The 21658-nt window shown below is 36.5% G+C and overlaps 1 protein-coding gene across 1 annotated transcript; it reads left to right on the top strand.

Annotated features, from left to right (window-relative positions):
• PLRG1 (pleiotropic regulator 1) lies at nucleotides 1-15561 on the top strand. The gene is made up of 15 exons (XM_062573842.1): nucleotides 1-79; nucleotides 1394-1500; nucleotides 1731-1873; nucleotides 2890-2943; nucleotides 4722-4815; nucleotides 5174-5264; nucleotides 5497-5598; nucleotides 6253-6345; nucleotides 6710-6859; nucleotides 6991-7092; nucleotides 7579-7681; nucleotides 8418-8526; nucleotides 9615-9754; nucleotides 11017-11210; nucleotides 12208-15561. The coding sequence occupies exons 1-15, from the start codon at nucleotides 71-73 to the stop codon at nucleotides 12265-12267; spliced, it is 1551 nt and encodes a 516-aa protein (XP_062429826.1). The 5' UTR covers nucleotides 1-70; the 3' UTR covers nucleotides 12268-15561.
• The last annotated feature ends 6097 nt before the right edge of the window (nucleotides 15562-21658 follow it).

Genomic DNA, 21658 nt, shown 5'->3' on the forward strand with positions numbered 1-21658 from the left:
CGGAGCAGGCGCCGGAAGTGCCTGCATAGCGGGCGGCGGCGAGCGGTGGCCGTCGGAGCGGGCCGGCGCCATGGTGGAGGTGAGGCGAGGCGCGGCGCGGGGATGGAGGGGCCCCCGCGGCGCGGCGCGGCCTCCTTCCCTGCCCGTCGGTACCTGCGCCTTTGCGGCCCCCACCCCGAGGCGGCGCGGGAGGCCCGTAGCCGCCGGGGCCCGGGCCGGCGGGTCGGCCCCGCTCGCCCGGCCTGGAGCCAGGCGCGGGGCCGCGGGCGGGCGCTGTGCTCCGCTCCGCGCCCCGCTGGCCTCCTGGCCGCGTTGGCAAGGCAGGAACGCGGCCGCGGCGGCTTTTCCGCGGGGGGCTGCAGCTCTTCCTGGGCAGGAGGCCGCCGCTGCCGGGCGCCCCTAAACACAGGGAGCTGTCGGGAGCGTGCGGGAAAACGTAGGGACCGCTGCCCCGTGTCAGAGTGCCAGCTGCTTGCTTCAGAGTGGTGTCTCTGTCAAACCATTGCTAGATGCTTCAGGATCTTTCATTCGTAATAGGGGGAGTCTTTTATGTTACTTGGGTGTTCGTGTGGTGTTTACAGCAGCTGCTGTTGTTGAACAGTAATTCTCTCCCGCAATTCTTTCTTCAGTTTGCACGAAAATCCCAACCCAGTTCGCGAAAGTATTAACATAGCTTCCAGTTTATTGCTTAATTTGGGTGACACGCAGAACAAACAGTCCTACAGTGAGTTCTGTTTTTAGTATACCAAAACAAGCAGGCTCATGTTCCTAATGACTTTTTTTACGCTTGGGAAGAAAATATGAAAAGAAGAACTGAACTGTGCTTGTGATAAAGAGTGTTCTGTGTAATCTAAAAGTTCTACGATTTTGCTCCTTAGTCCTAGAGTAGAATTTTAGTATGTTTTGGTAATTAAAAAATGATTATTAAAAGAAAACAAGTTTTGTCAGGTTTGATTTGCATGTTGTCTCAGTAATCTAAAGAGCACTGTGCTTACATGAAGTGACACAGCGTACACAAAAGTGTATGAGTACTCTCACTGTTTTTATGGAGATAGCGAAATAGATGTTTTCAGAATCAGTTACTTTATTGCCTGCTTATAAAAACAAGTCACAAGTGTGAAGGAAAATTTGACCAAAGTTTATGGCCTGCTTTTCTCACTCTTGGTGGTTTCCAGGAAAGGAAGAGTTGAGCAAACACGGGATTAAAACAATTAGTGTTTGAACTTTAATTTTTAGCTCCACCAAGAACGGTGTTTTCTGCAAACTAGATAGCATTTAATGCTATGGCACTATCAGAGCCTGACGTCACTACTCTGTTCAATTGATATTTCTGTTTTCAATTCTTTATTCAACTCTGGCCAATGTATTTAAATACACATTTCTTTATTTTCAGGAAGTCCAAAAGCATTCTGTGCACACACTTGTGTTTAGATCTTTGAAGAGAACTCATGACATGTTTGTAGCTGACAATGCCAAGCCTATACCATTAGATGAAGAAAGGTATGTGCTGCAATCAGTGAATTACTGGTATGTCTCAAAGTTTTATATTATGGTACTGATCATTCTAGCCAAGTCATAAGTTCAGTAGTTTGGATAGAATTACAGTATGGTGTTAAAGGAAGAAGAGCTTGAGGATTGTAAAGTAAGTGGTATAAAGTGCTTTCTAAAATGTTTCAAAAGTTAATAACAACTCAAAAATTAGGCTTTAATATGTTTTGCTCTTCCAACAGTCACAAAGTAAAGATGTCAGTCAAGCTGCGTACGGAGTATGGGTCAGTGTTGCACATGCCCACCCTGAAAGAAAATTTGAGAGAGAAAGCAGGCTCAAACACTGGGGATCCTTATGGACATAAACAATATTCTGGAAATCAAGGTTAGTTTGCTCTTAATGGTATATTTGTAAGAGACAGTGTCACTGAAGTTAAATCTCAAGACTAATGTTAATCTTTCATGGATGTAGAAGGAAATCATAATAGCTGTTTTTCATTGGTATTTTTTTTGCTAGAGTCCAAAGGAGGTTAATGATTTAGAACACGGAAAAAGTTTCTTAGAACGCAGGGAATGATATGATGCTGTGTAATTTTTACAGAAATTCAGGAACATAATGTGTTGTGATTAGATACTGAAAAGAGTAAGATCAGTGATGTATTTCTCCTTTGTACAAGTTGGTGATGGTCAAGGACATGCTTTTTTTGTTGCTTATTTTAAGTATCATAGAATTTTTTTCAGACTTTCTTTACATACGCAGCTGTCAAAGTAGAAAGATCCCTTTGTTTTAAACCTGGAATCTTTTACTTTTTCTGGGGGTTATATATAAAATGTGAAACTAAGTAGATCATATATAGAAACTTATTATAAAAAGAATACCAAATGCTTTCCTATTTTAGTAGAGATATTTTTCCAGAACACTTACTTGGAAATACTCTGGGACTGAAGAATGTTGAGAGAGACTGAAAAATCTTTGAAGAAAAAAAAGAACTTATGCTTCCTTTTTTTTTCTCCTGTATCACACCATAAGTTGTCTTGACTAGCTTATGTGTCAAAGATCCCATGCTATATGTGAAATATAGGTTCATTATGTACTTGAATCCTTTTTCATGTTATCTACTTCAGAAAGGCATCTTTGGCAACATAAAGATCTTTCTTTGGAGAAAGAGTCCCTTTTGATAACAGGCAGTGGCACCACCATTTAAAAAAATGTTGTTTTACTAATAATTTCCAGAAAACTAGGATAACCAAAGCAAGTGATTCAAGTAAGCAATAATGTTCTATATAGGATTAGTGCTATGTATGGCCTGCTCTGACTTTTCCTCAGTTTTCTGCTTTACCATGTCATTTGCAGTGTACTGTAAAATATAATTATTAATGAGAAATTCTGCTGCTCTTTAGGACAAGAACTTGAATATATGATAACTGGTACACACCCATACCCACCTGGGCCTGGTAAGTAAAATTTTGGGAGTGAGACTTTTTTTGCTTTGTTTTTTTGGTTTGGTTTGTATTTTTGCTTTCCTTTGTAAATTGGGCATCATCCAGTTCCTAGGAGACTTCCTGTTATAAGTGAATACATAGTTGATAGTAATGAGAAATACTATTTGAATCTTTCATAGTATTGATGTAGAGTTTTGTGGCTCATGAATGTCCTGGATCAGGATTTACCAGGAAGATTTAGATGCAGGTGGAGCATCTTTCTTCTCGCTAAGCATCAGTGGGTGTGTGCTTGCTAAGGGGCTGTAATTTGTTTCTAGGATATTTCACCCCCTGTGGCAATGTCAAAAAAATGTTCTGGGAATTCCCTCTCTGATGTTGTGATCAACTGTCCCATGTAAAAAATAAATAAATAAAAAAAATAAAAAATCCTAAGATTGATAGAATCCTTCGCTGTTGTAGTAGAGCTGCTTTAAAATCTCTGTTGTGAATAAAGAGCAGAAGGACAACTAGAAGGAGATGGGATAACAAGAAGAAATGTGTTGTGCATTTCATCACTAGGGCAAAAAATGTAGGTATCAGCACCCTTGCTCTGGGAAAGGGATGTTAGTGTCAAATAATTCTGGAGTCATTTGGTTCAGTGCATGTCTGGGAGGGTTATATTTCTGTTGTGACATTGGTTAATGCTTGTTGTCACTTTTATTGGTCATTCCTATGCTCTTTTTATGACAGTTTAGTTTTTGTTATTGATCTTTCAGTGCTAACATTTAAGTTTAATTAGTATTTTAAGTGTTGTGGGAAATATTTTGTGATCTGATGCAAGTTAGGTGTGAGTGTTCAGTAAATCCTCAGTCTTTAAGAAACCTGCGTAGTTGCCTGCGGCTGTGGAGACAAGACCAACTCTCACAAGTTTCTTCAACTTCAGTGTTTTTTTAATAAAGCCAGATATGTTAAGGTTAAAAATTAGATTTCTTTGTTTTACGTGCACATCTTGCCCAAATGTTGTCATTGTCAGTTGCCAAAACTTTGGGAAAGAAATACAGAAATGGGTGCAAAATATATTCACCAGTCTGCCCAAAACTAAACTTTTGGGTTTGAGGGGCAGTGATCAGCTGTTCTTAGGACACGAATATAAATTATCAGTTATAATCCTATTTAAGTCAGAATTTCAGACTAAGTCTTACGTAGTTCCTTCTCCACTTCATAGGTCATATAGGGACTACATGATAACTCTGGCCTTTAGAGTATTTTATTAGCAAACACTTTTCAAATCACTATTTTTTGTCTGTGATCATAGTAGGAACTGTGATGTTCATGGTTCCACAGTTGTTGAAGCTTGTTTAAAAAAGATGGGCATTTTCTCAAGTTAGGCTTTCCTTGTTTCCTGTGACAGAATCATACCATTTCGTACTGTAGAGATTTTGTGTGTGTGTGTACATATGCACTCACACATTTACATACATATATATGTATGCAAACATATATGTATATATTTTTTATATATATAAAAATATATTTATTTATATTTAAATATACGTATACATACATACATATATATATATATATATGTAAAATAAAAAATCAAGATGGAGAGAATTTGGACCAAAATAAAGAGAATTATTTCTGTAAGTTTGTGACTCATTTGTGAGCAATAATATCACTGAATGACAAGATTTAATATTAGAGGTGTGTGGTAAGCACATTTACACAAGTGTATGTGTGTTTCTGTATATAATACACTTTTTTGTTTTCTTTTTAATAGAGTTGTCTTTGTTTTGCTGTGTTTCTTTAAGGTGTGGCACTAACAGCAGATACTAAGGTCCAGAGGATGCCTAGTGAATCTGCAGCTCAGTCATTAGCTGTGGCACTTCCTCCTTCTCAGTCCAGGTACTACTGAGTTACTCCATTAACATTTCTGTAGTTCATGGGAATTTCAAGGAAGAATGCAGAAGCTGGGATAAGAACTTTTTTCTCAGCCAAATCTTGAATATTACATTTCTCTAAATTGTTTTAAAAAACCACAATTTTTAGCATGGTTGGATGTTATTTTTCTGTACACTGTTTGCTCTTGGATGTCAAGAGAGGTAGTGGACACAAGATGAAACATGGAAAAATCTAATTAGATGCAAGAGAGAACTTTTTTTTTCTTTTGGTTATATGTTTGAGCACTTTATACCTTTCCGTTTACTTTGTGAAAGGAGAAGGTTTAAGTTTCCATTAAGTTAACCTTTTTCGCTCAACCTAGGTTGGATGCGAATCGGACAGCTGCTGGTGTGGGTGACATTTACAGGCATGCTGGAATGTCTGAGCGGCCGCAGGCTCCTGGCGTGCCCATGGTGAGTTTGTGTAAGGCTTCTACTGTCGAAGTAAGTAGTATTCACTCAGGTGGCTTCCAGATTCAGATGCGAGTTCTGTGGAGTTCTAACTGAATAAGCTTAATGAGTTTTGAGATGTCACAGCAAGGAGGCTTTAGGCTTTATATGAACATTTTTTTTATATATGCATGCATACATACGTATATGTGTGTGTGTATAATATATGCGCACACACTTTCCTTTTAAATTTTAGGCTGTGATGGAAGCTGGAGGAAATAAAAATTCTGCATTAATGGCAAAGAAAGCTCCAACCATGCCTAAACCTCAGTGGCATCCACCTTGGAAACTGTACAGAGTAAGTTATGAACTTAAAACATTCATTTACTTTTTATGCATGTTCAGTGTTCTATAAAGACTTCAAAGCTTAAATTTCAAATTCTGTTTCTCATTTGTGAAATGGAACAAAATAAAATCAAATGAAACCTAAATTGTATGCATACTCTCTCTTTAAATAACAAGATTAGGTTAGAAACTTGATTATATTTAGTAAATTATGTTGTAAATATTATTGATTTTATGGTTTTGTTTATGTGAGTTTAGCTGTAGTGTGATAAACTTCTTAAGTAGTGTATCTTTTGCAGTCAGATTCTTAGGCAGAAGAATCATTCTTTATATAAGCACTATACAGCAGCATAAAGAAGCTGCACCTAAGCACTGCCCTTCTCTGTGAAATCTCAAGTCTTGAGCCATAATACGACTCATAAAGGATTTTAAACAGTGGCTTGTTGGTGCAGGGTTACATTACGAGTAGGTCTGTAGGTCTGGTTTGTGACATGTTAAATGAAGAGAGACTACTAAAAATTTACTGAAGTAGAACCAAAAATCAAGCTCTTCTCAGATCTAATATCAGATCTGATTTTTCAGGGGAGCATCCATTTCTTATTTAATACAGACAGATGTGAATGTTAGGTTTATTTCTGATTTTTGCTAATTTCTTGTTTGTCTAAAGGTTATCAGTGGTCATCTGGGCTGGGTGAGATGCATTGCAGTAGAACCAGGAAATCAATGGTTTGTTACTGGCTCGGCTGACAGAACTATAAAGGTAAGGGATTGGAAGAAATTACTGACGAATTAAGTTGTCTTTCTCGTGATACTTAGAAATGTTTTCAGCCCCAGGAAACAATTTCTTGGTTATTGTGTACAGAGTAGTCAGCTACAGAATGTGTTTTCCTCCCCCCCCTCCCCACCTTGTTACCTAGTTATGAACACAAGAGAATTTGTGGAGTGTTATTTCTTCTTGAGATCTTATTCATGATACGGTAGTAGTTAGCAGACATTTATGTCACTGTAATTCTTAAAATTATTAATGTCAATTATACTTGTTACTTTTTTACCTAGGCTATTTACCCAGGCTATCACTCTGTAACTTTATATTCATCTGTTTCAAAATACCTATTTTGATGCAGATTTGGGACCTTGCTAGTGGCAAATTAAAATTGTCTTTGACGGGACACATCAGTACTGTACGAGGGGTGATAGTGAGTGCAAGAAGTCCATACCTGTTTTCTTGTGGAGAAGACAAACAAGTGAAATGCTGGGATCTTGAATACAATAAGGTAAGCTTTGGTTTCCTTAGTCGAAGTTAATTGGTAGGGGCAAATATAAAAACCAAAACATTTAAAATATTCCTTTAACTATCCAGTTAAACTTTTTTTTTTTTTTTTTTTTTTTTTTTAAATTCATCTAGGTTATCAGACATTATCATGGTCACCTAAGTGCTGTCTATGGTTTAGACTTGCATCCAACAATAGATGTATTGGTAACATGTAGCAGGGATTCAACAGCGCGAGTAAGTAGAACTTTTTTTTTTTTTTTTTTTAACAACTTCCATTTCTGAAAGTAAATAGTTAACAAAGGTTAAAATACAAAGATGATTTTTTGTTAAATTTGTCTTCCTTTGTAGATGGAAACTTAAGCATTTGGTTGTACTCCAAATATAAGCAAATGCTTTGTAATTTTAGGAGAATGTTTACTTCTTAATTGAATGGGTAGGCTATGTTATATATTGTTGCTTAGTTTCTTGTTTTTAGAAGATGGTGTAGCTTTGTGTTGACTTACTTTGTAGTAAGCTATCTATCTGTTGTATAACTTGAGTACCAGGCTCTTTATTCCCCTTGAAATTTGCTAGTTGGGGCAGTTCTGTGGTGGTTAAAACCAAACTAAATAATATGGTTTCACCTATAAAACTATGGCAAAAATGTGTTACAATCAGTGACAGTAGCTAAAATACATTGGATATGCACCTTTTTGATATTTGTAATTTACTGTTTTGCAGATATGGGATGTGAGGACAAAAGCCAGTGTGCACACACTGTCAGGACACACAAATGCAGTTGCAACAGTGAAGTGCCAGGCTGCAGAACCACAAATTATTACAGGTAGAGTGGACAATAGTTGTTTTTCAATCATGTAATCTATAGAACAACAATAAATATAACTATTCTGTAACCATGTGATGAAGATGGTTATCTCTGTTAATGTATTCAATTTATTTCTTTTGTTAGTTTTTCTAACTACCCACCTAAAAGTGGGCTGTGTAATGATTATTTTGATACTATTAATGGTATGATTGAACAAATATACTTGTGCATTGCTTTAAAAGAACTTTATTTTTGTACATTTCCTGTGTTTAAAGTTTTTGTTGTAATGTGGATTGAGTCACTGTGTTTTTTGTAGTCTTCTGCAATTGTCCATCATTCAGTTAAGTGTCTAGTTCTGTGCATGCTCTCTCTTAATAACAAGATTAGGTTAGAAGCTTTTCATTTTATTTAGTAAATTGTATTTAGTAAGTAAGTATGAACTACTACTTTCTCACTATATCAAAATGCATCTTTGATTTGTAACTACTTAATTCTTCTTGAATTTCAAATTGCATAAAATATTCCTTATGTCTTCTAACATTTCCAGTAGTGCTGAAGACTGTTAACACCTAGCATATTTTACTTCTGAGGTGGTATTAATAGTAAAGAACTCAGGGATTATGTGCAGTGTTTTCATCTTTTTTTCTTAAGATATGATAATATTGTCTCTGTCGTGTAATCAAGTTTGGCTGTCTTATGAAAGCAATAGAATTAGTATAATAGCTTTTACTGTTTTTTGTCACTTTCATTGCAGGCAGTCATGATACTACAATAAGGCTCTGGGATTTGGTGGCAGGAAAAACTCGTGTCACTTTAACAAACCACAAGAAATCTGTAAGAGCAGTTGTACTACATCCAAGACAGTAAGTTTTCCTCCTTCCTTTGCTCTTCTACAGTTTGTAACATTGGGAAGTGGCAAAATAAATATGAAGGATGATTTGAAATGATAGAGCAGAATAGTATGGAAAAACTAATGAAAGAAGAGCTTAGAATGCTTTAAAAACGTACATATTAGTAAAATATTCTCAGAAGCCTTTAGTACAATGATTCTATTCTCCAAGTATATGTTACTAATTTCTTGTACTCCACAAAACTTTTTACACATGTTTTGATGTGTTTCTTGAGAGATTAGTGACACTGGGCTTCCGAAGACTAATAGTAATTACATAATTGAATGCTTGTTAGCAGAGAGAGAGGAAGTTTTGTAAAATTGCCTGTGTGAGAATGCTAAAGGAGACAGCAACTACTGCAAGGGATTTTTTTTCAATCTATGCTTCACTGCACAAGATACTTCGATATAACTGGTCTCACAGAAAAACTTGTATAGGTAATTAGTCTTTGAAGCAAATGATGGCAATGTACTGATTTAAGATGCTATATTTTGTTGCATCAACAGTTATCTGGTCTGATAAATCCTTATAAAAACAGTGGGTGAAAAAAATGCAGGATCTATTAAATAGACAGCAAATTGCTTTAGACATGGTGGCAGTTGAAAATATTGCTAAAGGCTTTTGTATGTGCTACCCAACTAACCTATATAAATGCGTATGTTAAAATGAGGGATTTTTTTTTTCTCTGATAACCATTGGTGCCCTTATACTTGAAAACTTGCCAGAATAACTATGGACAAGCACATAAGGTTTTTTTGTTTTTTTTTTTTTACTCTCTTCAAAGTGTATTGTTAATGTTAGTTTGCATATTGTCATCATATATAGCACAGGAGAGCCTCACAATTCATGAAATTTAGATAATCTATAGAATGGAATGTTCTTGGTCATGATTTTATAAAATCACTTTGTATTCAAAATAAGTTTCAGCAGAGAAGCTTTTATGTTCAGTAACTTTGCAACTAGTTCAGCAGTAGTTTTAATGAAGGCATTGGCTCTCCTTACTTTGGCATTGGCTTATCCTTATTTTAAATTCTGATTTACTGTCCTAATCTTTTTTTCAGTTACACATTCGCATCTGGTTCTCCAGATAATATTAAACAGTGGAAATTCCCAGATGGAAACTTCATTCAGAACCTCTCTGGTCACAATGCTATTATCAACACACTGACTGTAAATTCAGATGGAGTTTTGGTCTCGGGAGGTAAAGTGCAAAAAAAACCTTACTGATATTTTCTTTCCTTGCTGTTTATATGCATGGAGGTCCTTAGACAAAGATGCTCACAGAGCTGTGCTTTTCCTGGGCCTATAAGTCAGTTACAGCCCACGACTTCATTTCACAAGGAGTAACTTTATTTTTTTGGTGTTAACCAGATTGCATGTGCAAAAAATGCATCTGAAAATATTTCAGCCTGCAGCAGGGAGGAAGTTTCCCATTTTCAGTTGACTGTAGGGCATGGCTCCAGAGTCCATTCTGTTGGATATCCTGAATCTGAATCACTAATGTCTCCTCACAAATGAACTAGAAATCAGAAGTAGACCAGGAGACTCCTGGCTCCTTGATGGCTGCTCTTAGTCACATGTTTATGCAGTGAGAATGGATAGAGGACACAGAAAAATTCTGCTAGAGCCTGCTGTATCACTTTTATCTTAACTCATCCTTGTCTTGTATGCAGCACAAATGCATTAGTTCTGCTGTCTAGATAATTACATGCATTTTCTGGTGTTATCTTTGTATTGTATCAGCTCTTAGCTTAAAAGCTAATCTTCAAGCTTTATTTAGCTCTGTGAATCAAACTTATTCAGTTATGTTATATATGCAAGCATTCTAAAGTTAGGAAACTAGGCACTTTGCTCCAGTGCCTACATATTCTCTGGGAGGATTTTGTGTCCATTGTGAACACATTGGTTTAATTTGTCACTCAAGCTTTGTGAATTAATATAATCATCTGAAATATTTAGAGCATTGTTAATGGTCTTTGAGCCCCAAATGTCTGGGAACTACTGTTTTATATGCGTGTGTCTATTATGTGAAGATAGGAGGAGAAGCCTGAATACTTCCTTAATAAATCTGCTCATAAATAATTTTAAGAATCTCAGTTACTTCATATTGCAGGTGGTATTTTTCTATAATGCAGTTACCCAAGAATTGTAGTAAAATTAGTATCATAGAAGGGTATGCTACTAAAACCATGTTTGATGTTTAAGAGTTTTATGTTGGAACAAGATGGTAAATGTGTAGACTTTTTTCAGTGACAAGCTTTTATGAAAGTAGCTTATAGAAATCTCAACTAAATTCAAATCTGCTTTTTATTAGGGTACTGTGCCTACACAGTAGGATGATAATAAAGTTTTTAAAGTTGTAGGTGCTATTATAAAAGGAAAATGAACAAATAATATGAAAAAGGGAGTACTAATTTTATTAAAAAATCTGGTTAAAATCATAATCGTGTTTCTTTTTTGCAGCTGATAATGGTACTATGCATCTTTGGGACTGGAGAACTGGATATAATTTCCAGAGAGTACATGCAGCTGTACAGCCAGGTTCTTTGGACAGTGAATCAGGAATATTTGCTTGTGTTTTTGATCAGTCAGAAAGCAGACTGCTAACTGCTGAAGCTGATAAAACCATAAAAGTATACAAAGAAGATGATACTGCGGTATGTTGAAGTGACTTTTTGAATGTATTTTCATGAAATCAAATGCAAATTTGGAACAAACGATGTGTATTCATAGGAGCCATGCATACAAATTTGTTCAAGTAGTCCCATCGTTAATGTTTGAAAATAGTAAGAGGACAGCAGCAGGTAGTTTCTGAACTCCTAATTTCTTATTTACTGCTATAAGAAGTATCAGGTCCGCCTACTGTTTTGCAGAAGTCTTTGTGATGTAGTTTGGAGACATCTTGTTACAACAAAAGTATATATTTAATTTCAAAGCCAGTAGGAGACTATATAATCATTAAAAGATAGAAATTAGGCAAAGATTTTTAAAAATTTCAAGATTTACTGTACTTGATATACAGTCTAGATTAAAAATTGAAGGTAGCTGATTAGAATTCAGAGTAAACAACTTAGTTCCAAAATACTGTGCTAAATTCTGAATGTGCTGGAGGATAGCTTGCTGTGTATTTTCTGAGTGTGTCTTCAACACAGTAAGTCTTCAATATAAAGAATGTAAGCATTTGTGTTAAACCTAGGGATTTTTGCATTTAATTAGACTTGGGAGTAACTAAACTAAAAAGGAAAAGGGATATTTTATCTGTTTATCCACAACTGGGCAAAATGTAGAGGTTGGGAAATTTGCCAATATGCATGTGGATATCACTAGAAGGACTGGCTATGAAATTCCTATTCCTGTATTTTGATCACTGGTATATTGTTTCTGAACTGCCATTGACAATCTTATGGTCCAAAAAAAAAAAAAAAAAAAAGGACCTGAAGAAAAATTTAGACTTCTTCATATACTTCAAACAGTGGGATGAAGTAAAACAAAATTTAGTTTGAGTAAATAAATTATGTAACATAGTAGTTACATTTTAAAGTTATATATGAAAAAGAAAGGATTGCTATGTAAGTAATATTTTAAACTGAACCCTAATTACAGATAAATTTTAAGTTAAAAATATCCTTATAAGATTTTTCTTTTTCCCTGCAGACTGAAGAAACTCATCCTGTCAGCTGGAAACCAGAAATTATCAAAAGGAAGAGATTTTAATATGGCTACACACGTATGCTATAATTTTGTTGGCTTTCCTGAAAGTATTCAGTCACATTATGTTCTGCCTAAAACAGCAGAGCAGGACCTCAGCTAAAGTCATTGCTTTTTCAACATGTTTTATAATAAATTTTATTTCTCCTTGTTTTGACTTTTTTTGGTATGATCCCAGCACACAAGTTGCAACTGTTAACTCTTCTGCTTTTTAGAACACATATAGTTCATGAAAAGGATAGGTGGTTACTTGATTTTATACATACACTGAGTGTAAGTCTAAAAATACTGTGTTGAGCCAGGTTTTGTGGAAGACCTTTGCCTGACTGCAAAAGATAATTGCAAATTCATGCATAGAGACCATCTACTGGCAATTTTTTGAGTAATATTTTTAAATTGTAGGCTACTATTCTTTATAGTATGTATGCTAAGTATCTACTGTAATAGAACAGTATATGTACTAAATTATGTAATAACAGAGTAATTAAGGAAGAAGCAGAACTTTATTGTAATGTAGTTTGCTTAGTAAAAGTACTCACTGAGCATTGGTGGAGTTCTGTTATTGGATTAAACTGACTTTCAAAGCACTTCTCTCCCTAGGAAAGTTTTCTTGTGCAATTCCTCATCTTCCCTGATCTCATTTTTGGGGTGGACCTTCTATAACAAGGGCCATTGTCAAATCGTAAGGTTTACAGTGATCACCAGGTTAGGACCAGTTGACTTATCTTAAGTCAACTCTTTTATTTTCTCCAAATATCCCAAGCGTGTGTTATGTTAGGTTATAGGAATCTTTTGGAACTACTCTAAAAGGAAAAGCTCTTAAGTCATTCTAGTCTTAATTGTATTTGTGGCTGCCTCCCCACTGCCTTATTAAGGATTTAAAACGTGTCACTGAAAGATGATTCATATTCCTGAAGGGGAAAAACTTTCATTCCGTTTGCAAAACTGTCATATAATAGACAATAAACGTAAGCCTCCTTGCTGCAGCTCCTCTGTGATGCTAGTGCTGTGCTGAAGCACTTTCCGTTGGGCAGGCGGCAAGCAGGAGTCATTCAGCCATTGAGCTGTCGGCACCTTTGCTAACGTTGCTCGTAGCTGCAGTGGCGAGTTTCTTGCTGGGTAAACAATGAGAGTTGTTTTGTGGCCACTGGATTGGTAGTAACCACTTCTACTTTCTGCCAGCCTGACATCTCTTTGCAAAAGTGAATTATGTTAGAGAAATCCCATAGTTTGCTGCCAGTGCCTGGAACCCCCTATTTCAGATACTTGCAGTGTAACTTACCAACAGCTAGTAAAAAAGTGTTGTTCATATTACAAGATTTAGTCTTATTTTTTATGGTACGCAGGAATACTCTTGTATACGTCCTTTAAATACTGTACTTATAAATATTTGACAGGATCTTTTTAAAACAGGCCATGATGCATAAATAACTGAATTTTGGTTGACAGCTAGTGTCTAAAACATCTTCACGAAATGTCGTATTTACACACATGGGCTTGTTTATTGCAGTTCTCTAGCATGTGTTAAGTTTTGCTTTTCAGATTACTGTATTTCAGGACAAAATAACAAAGAAAATGGAACTGGTGATATTTTTACAATTTTGAAAAATACAAAAGCCAAAAAAAGACCTTGAAAGCATGGATTGAAAAGAAGCATTCACTTTAAAGGGGTATTTTCAACTACAATAATTTAAATTTACTTTTAAAAATTCCCTAGATTTTTTTTCAAGGGTTTTTTTTCTTGTGATATTTAGAAGTGTTGTTGCAGCAGGAAGCAGAAGGTAGACTACAGTGACATGCGTACGTTCCCCTTTAACCCGCTTCTGTTTGTGGATCTGCCTTGCAAGCCATCCTTACTCGTAGTGTCTGTTTTCTTGCCAACTCAGAGTATGGAGAAAACGATGCAGGTTTTGGTGGATTAAATCCCTCCTATTTGGTTGATATGCTAAATTTTTTAGATCCTTATTGCAGCTGTTGGCCATTTGAACTAGAATGGGGAAAAATGCAGGTTGTAGCCTATGCATTTTATTTTTATGCTTTTGTTCCACCTGCTAATGCTTCATTTCAGAAATCTGTGAACTATTTAGTGTTTTGCAGAATTTTGTGGCTCACTGAAACCCTCCATAGGAACCAGAGCGGAGAGGAGTAACTTGCTTTAGAAAAAGAGATAAGTGTGGTTTTTTTGGTGGTGATTTTTTAAGCATCTTTATTTCTTCTGTTAATTTGGAATCAGGAAAAGGAAAATAGAGGTTTTGGCTCACAATTCATGCTCACCTTCCCTGTATTGGTGCCTTCCTTTAAAATTTGCAGTTACTCTGCTGTTTATCCCGTTGACAATGATCAGGCAATGTCTTGCAGAACTTGCGTTTCTGCACTGGAGTTCTGCAGGAATGTAGTAGCACGGTGGCAGTGGTGGTTTTGGCATTCTTTGTGGTGCTGTGGATACAGGTTTGGTTTGTAAATTAAAGGCTGTGTCACTGTTGGAACAATAGTTTTTTGGCTTTGCAATATGCTATCCCAATTTTAAGTTTTATTGTATTTTAATACTTGATTTGCATGTTCATTTTCTTACCAGCAGGTTTTTCCACTTGACAGTCTTAGTAATGTGAATATCAGTTCATGTACTTCTGTGTAATTATTTATGACACATCAAGATTAACATGTTATGTTTAAATGCTTCTCTAGTGCAAAGTAAGCCTAGGTAGTGAGTTGTGTTAGACATATCTGATGCATATAGATGTATATTGAGATTAGATCTGTCCATGTAATTCATAAGATAAAGGAGAACAGGAGGATCTGGTCCACTGTTTATATTTTCCATGCTTCTGAAAAGTGTCCTGCTGCAGTGTCAGTTACACTAGTCTTGAATTGGAATATGAATTCAAAACATAATTATTGTCATTTATTTAATAAAATTTGTTGTTACCTCCTGTATACGATCAAATCATACCCATTTCTACTGCAAACTTTAGGTATTGTTTTATACTGTACATAACTATGGAGAAGAAGGAGAATTTTTTTTGTTGTAACATACTTCAAAAATGTGTAACTGGTGAAAGCGATAAATTTTAAGGTCACTCTTTGGTGTATAAAAAAGCATCTAATGTAAGCGATGCAGCTAGAATGCCGTCATTTACTGGCAGCATAAGTTGTGCAGAATAGCATGTATTTGGCATATTGAAGACTTACAGAAATGAATCTTTAATAGCCAAGTCTCCTTTTGGTTCTGTTAGATAAGAATTAGTGCTATGCCTGATTTAAGTGACAGCAATTTAGCCCTCAATAAAACCTGAAATATAATGTGATTTCATGTCATTTTTTTCCACTGTGGGTTTTGTAGTAAAAAGAATATAAAGCAATTAAATGTATATTGACAGTTAAAGTAATTTAGGATTAAAAATGACTTTGCAAAGTACAGTAAAGAAAATTTTTGCAGATCAGCTGTAATGAAGAGATAAAGAACTGATTCCTGTTTTATGAATTGCTTCACATCTTCTTGAAGCAGGGATTAGCAGAACTAATGTAAAATTATTAATGAATTCTGAATCTTTAATGAGTTTTTTTAAAAAATGTTGAAGCTTCTCTGGAGTTAAGTAGGACAGGTTCTGGATGGGAGCTGCAGGAATAGGGGGAAAGCTTAGGTTGAGAGTGTTTTTGATATGACTTACTGAGAACAAGTTAAAGGCATATTTCTGTCTGTGGAAGAAACTGAAATTTTGGTCATAATGGAATCCCAGCGAGTTTTGTCATTTAATTTTGAATTCACAATCTTAATGTGGGATGTTTAATCTAAAGTGAGTTGTTATCTGTGTGACACATTATATATGTCAATGTTCACACAAAATGTATTTTTTGAACAGAGGGTTTAGGGATTTTTGTTTTAAATGCAACTTCTGAATCTTTGTTAGTATACCTAAGAAAGCGGTAAGAATTTTGGAAATTATTGAATACCAATAAGTGTAATCAGCTGAAAAAAGTTGACCTGCAATTTTTTCCATCTGTGAAACTTAACACCAGATTAGCAGGACTTGAAACTAGCATAAATGTGACTTTTATGGAAAATGTCCCATGACTGCTGCGGAAACATGCAATTAACTGAATATATAACCACATAAGTGGTCTATTGTATAGATTAACATCTGAAGCAACTGCTACTCTAAAAGATTACAATAAATACCCTTCTGCTTTTGCTTCCAGAGAAGGAAAAAGTGGAGATGTTCAAAGAACTAAGTGGAAACTTCCTTTTACTTGATAGACATTTTCAATAAAATAGAATATGCAGTTAGTGAATCGCTTCATTCCTCTGAAGCACATAATTCTTCTGCTGAAACAAACTGAAATGCTGCATGAAGAAAGAGAAGCTTTTTGACGTATTTTTATCTGCAGTTCCAAACCTCAACAGCCGAAGAGCTCACTGGTAGTGATTTAAATGGAGCTTGTCATTCTGAGAGACTCGGGATGATGCTTCTTTAATGGTAGCAGCTAAAAATCATTTTTCTGGCTTTTAGATTTTATTGATGCCTTATGAATTTAGCTCAATGCTTAATAGATCAGAAGTCAGCTGAAAGCTAGCAGAAAAGTTAAAGATGGGATGGAAAATAAAATGTTATTTTTGTCTAAAGATGATCCTTCCAAGAATGTTGATGCACAGAGGGGAATCTGCCATTTTCGTCACTTATTTTTAGCAAGCTTCTGTAAGTAAGCTTTGTCTGCAGTGCTATCAGGAAGTAATTGCCTCTATGAAGACTTTTCCACATGCATTTTTCTTATGTTTCTTCTTTTTTAAAAAAAAGAAGAAAAGTAAGTAAAAATACACTGGTCAGGGGTCATTCTGTGTTTTAACTTCTTCAGCTATGTGTCAGAAGCTTGAAAGCTAACTGTTTGCAAATTAATTTTGGTGTTTGAAGCTACACAAGACCTTTTCCAGAAAAAATGTCATATAATCTAACGAAAAGACATTTTCTTTAATAATTGGCATGTATTCTAGCAACTGCTGTAAAGCAGCCCTCAAAAGTTTTTTTTTATTTTATTTTATTTTTTTTAAGGGACAAGAAACCTCTCTAGACCTCGCTTTAGGTAGGAACTGGGGGATTCCATACACAGTCTTGTTTTTTCAAGATGTATTCTTGAGAAGCCTTTAAAGATTTTGATGTGAATGATGTGCAGGATCGAGCCTAAATTGTTACTCTTACCCCAATACAGTCTGTACTGAAACTATTTAATACCAGCTTTGCAATGTCTGTCTATAAATATTTTAAGTGACGTATTAAGCTTCCTTCAGAGGCGAGTTGTCACCAGGCCTTTATTGTTAACCTGCCTTTAGGGTTTTCCTTTTTGATGTAAGGAATATACATGTCCCAGATGTGTAGCTAAAGCATGGATTAACTGAGGCTATTGCCTGCAAATCAGACCTCAACAGTTGAGGTGACAATTCAACTAATGTTAGGTAAGGAAGACAAATTACTGACAGGAAAGTAACAGTTGAAAAGAAGGACTGTAGGTTTTGCAGACTTCAACAGTGTGCTGTGTTGTGTTTTTTCACCCCCTCTGCCTCCCCCTTTGAGAATGGAAGATCACTTACGCTTGTGTTCCAGAAGAGCAGCTAATGTGTTTGTGAAACGCTTGTTCCTGCCAACACTTTGTTGCAACCTCTCTTCATTTTTCAGAAAGAGGAAGACTTGCAAAAGATACCTCACCTGCCTTTTGCTATTTCTGCTGCAATAACAACTCAGGGGAGCGGGATGGGGGGGGAGAGGGGGCTTTTGTGTGCTGCAAGTTCCTATTTTCCAGCTGGTGTATTGCTAAGAGGAGGGCTGAAGGGTTAAGTACTTCAGAGCAAAGAACAGTTAATATAGCATCAGTATGAATTATGAATACCAAGGACTACAGAGAAGGGAAGGATTTCCTGGGAACCAAATAACTTCTCAAGGAGGTGAAAAGGACAGTAGAAAAACTAAGATTAGTGAGATTGGAGCTGTGACATCTGAAAGGAAATACTTGAAAGAGGACTACATCTGCCTGGCAAGCCAGAGGAGTGAAGATATTTCTGGGTTAGATGGATGCTGCACAGGCACTGATGCAGGAACGGAAAAGAAGGGAGTGTTATGTGGTTATAGTCAATGGTCAAAATGAAAATGTGGATATCCTGATGCAAAACCTTTTGCCAGCAGCCAATAAATGTATTTCTGAGAAATGCTGGAATCATGTACGAATAGGTTCGTAATCTGAAGTAAAACTCAACTTTAGAAAGCTCCGTTGTACTTGAGGAATTGCAAAGCAATGCAAAGTTAGGAGTCTGGAGACATTTGTTGCTACAGTAGGATTTTTACAGAGGAAGCTCCTGTGAGTATAACTCTAAACAAGGCTTAAGAATAAAGCTTGACGATTGAAGCCAAAGTTTGCATTGTGAATAGCTCAAAAAAGCTAAGTGGGCTAATTTTGACTGAATGTAAGAATTACCTTGTAACACTGAGTTTGCCTCTCTTTGACAGGCAAATGGAGTTATTGAGTGGCTTGAGTTTACAGCCAGGGAGCATAGCGTTCATGGGATGTGTTGCTGTTGGGAAACTATTACGTGATAAGTAAGGGCACAGCTTGAGCAATCAGAGGAACCTCTGTGCCACATCCAACAGCTGGATTTTCTAGGGAAGGACACCAATAATCTTAACATGACTTAACTATTTCCAAGTAAATCCGCTTGATAAGCAAACTTCCTGCAACTGATAACGAGAGATCTGCTCTCAATAAAGTAGTAATACAGAGTATGAATAGAAAAATTCCATACAAAAATCTGAGCAGGCTTCAGCTGCCAGATGAGTCAAATTTCATGTCCTGTAAGTATATTAATTCTTTTCTGCTTATTCAATTTCTGTTCTTCCCATGCAACATGATAATGAACATGCCTCTTTCAAAGGAAGTTTGGCAATGTAAACCTATGGGAATCAACCAGTTCTGCTAATGACTTTTCTATTTTGGAACTGAAAAAAACAGTGATTGAGTTTTATTATTCCATGTTGCTCTAAATCAATGTTTAACGGGAAATTCAAAAGTAACTAGTGACTCCAACTCACCATGATAGCTAAAGGAAATTATTACAGATAAAAATATTTGCTGCTAATTAACATGAACATGGTGAAATGTAGTCTATTTGTCACTTTAGGTGTTTTTTAGCTTGTAGCTATACTGTTGGTATTCTCCACTTTGTGTTGTTGGTATGTGTGGCTACCAGGTTACTGTCTGGAGAAAAATTGCATCATTGAACAGGTTGATCATGCTTCATTTTAAGGCAGAATGTTGGCAGAATGTGCTTCAAAGCTTCACACACTGGAGGAAATGTCCATGCACTTTCCAGTAACGTAGCCCAATGTTCTGTGGCAGTGCATTTCTTTAAGCAGTGTTCATTCTCTCAGAGGTTTCAATTTCCTTTTTTTTTTTTTTTTTTTTAAGCATCTAACCTTTAATGGGGAAAAAATTGCTAAGAAATTGGAAGATTGGAAGCTATCTCTAGCCTGTATCTCCAGCCTGATTAGTTATGACTTGGTAATTCCCGTTTTCTTCTTTTCCCAAAAAACTTCTCCTGGACTTCTTTAAGCAGCAGAATCCCCAAGGAACCTGCAAGATACTCAGCTGTTCGAGAGAGCTTAATACTGTACAGGAACAGCATACAATATTATGGACTGTTCTTCCAAGTCCCCAAGCGGCTCTGTGCCTTGCTGCATCAGATATGGTGACTGAACTGTATGGTGGCAGCACTTCGTGGTGGGAAATTATTCTTGGAGAACGGAAAAAAGTGGCTAAAATATTCTTTTTTTCTCCTGACATACAATTTAAAGTTGACAGATGACTGTTTTCCCTCCATCCTTCCTGCTTTATTTTTCTTGAGTAATCCTACTCCTGATACAACACACTGTGCAAAATGCTAGCAGCAAATGGTAGTTGCTAGCAGCACCCCACAGTGTTTTTCTTTTAATAACAAAATCAGTTTCCCAGCAGAATAAAGGCAACTGGTGAAGATTAAGACTGAATAGGCGAGACCAAGGAAACCTAAACCAAAGCTAGGGAGATAGTCAAGTAAACTGTTCCTATGAGCTATTTCTCTTTACCTTCCTGTTCTACTCAGCAATTTATCTGCCTCAGCTTTCTCTAGAAAAAGTTGACACTGACACAGAACAAGTCCTGGTAGATGTTTTATGTTGAAGTTGAGCCCAATAAGATGTGGTGGAGGAATGCCAAAGTTTATCTTCTAGTGGAAGGCTGATTTCCTTATGACAGAAAAGTGTCTAGTTTGTCTCCAAGTGTTTCATGCAGTGCTCCTTACTGTTCATTTCTTCAACTCTGTAAGTATTTGCTATGAACAGAGTAGTAACATGACCTAGTATTGCAGGTAATATAGGTCAGTGGATGGAACTTTTAAATTTGTAGTAAAATTGAAGCCTCAGAAATATTCCAGGAGATGTAAGACCTAAAATAACATCTCTTACTATTAAAAACAAACAAACAAAAACCTCAGACAAAAAGCCACAATCACTAATAATTGCAGTTGTATCTCCATCCATGTCTTTATAAAAAGAAAGCCTGAAAGTTTTCATTCTGTTCAAAGAGAAAATGGAATGAAAAGGAAAAATGTCTGCATGCTATTCTGTAGAGGTGGGCCTTGCATCCTTGCCGTGTTTATACTGGGGAAATCCATTTGAACCAACTAGGATGAGGAACATAACTGGTATCTGTACAGAGAGGCAAGTCATATCTAGAAAACGTAACTAGTGCTGATTATCTGTAGGAGAGGCCTTGCAATTAACCACCAGCAGCCAACACATCTAAAAATAACACAGCTGTTGTCATTCATACCTCAGGGGAGCATTGTGTTTCCACACAGTCCTAGTTTTAAGACATGTCAGTTTGCACATTTTTTTTAATGTACATTTCTTTAGCATAGACAGGGCCTAAGTAATATATAGTGGAATTTAGAGATGTTCCAGTATGGACAACACACTTTGGCAAGAATAGGAAACCACCTTCTTTCATCTTTATTTTTTCTTCCCCCCCTCCGCAATGGTTTTTCTTGAAAGCTTTTCCTGCACATTCTTGCATGCAGTTTACTTGGAGCCGCTTCTTTCACAGTGAGATTCTGCCCCTTCCTCCAGCTCTGTCCAAAGCTTCTGTGTCTCTTGCTGGTTCATAAACAGCTGGCAAGAAGCTTCCTGTAACGCTCTGCAGAGCCCTCCAGTGCACCAGAGACCAGTGAGGTGGTGTGTATGCACCAGGAAGGAGGAACTGTGTAATGGTTTTTCCTCTTTCCTTGGTGGTTAGAGGTGAGAGAGGGATCACCTGCCGGAAATGCTGGAGCTGTTTGCAGGATCATATCCCCTTCTAAAATTCCTTGTCAGTTTGTAGAATC

This window comes from Rhea pennata, chromosome 4, assembly GCF_028389875.1.
Source record: "Rhea pennata isolate bPtePen1 chromosome 4, bPtePen1.pri, whole genome shotgun sequence".
Taxonomy (NCBI): domain Eukaryota; kingdom Metazoa; phylum Chordata; class Aves; order Rheiformes; family Rheidae; genus Rhea; species Rhea pennata.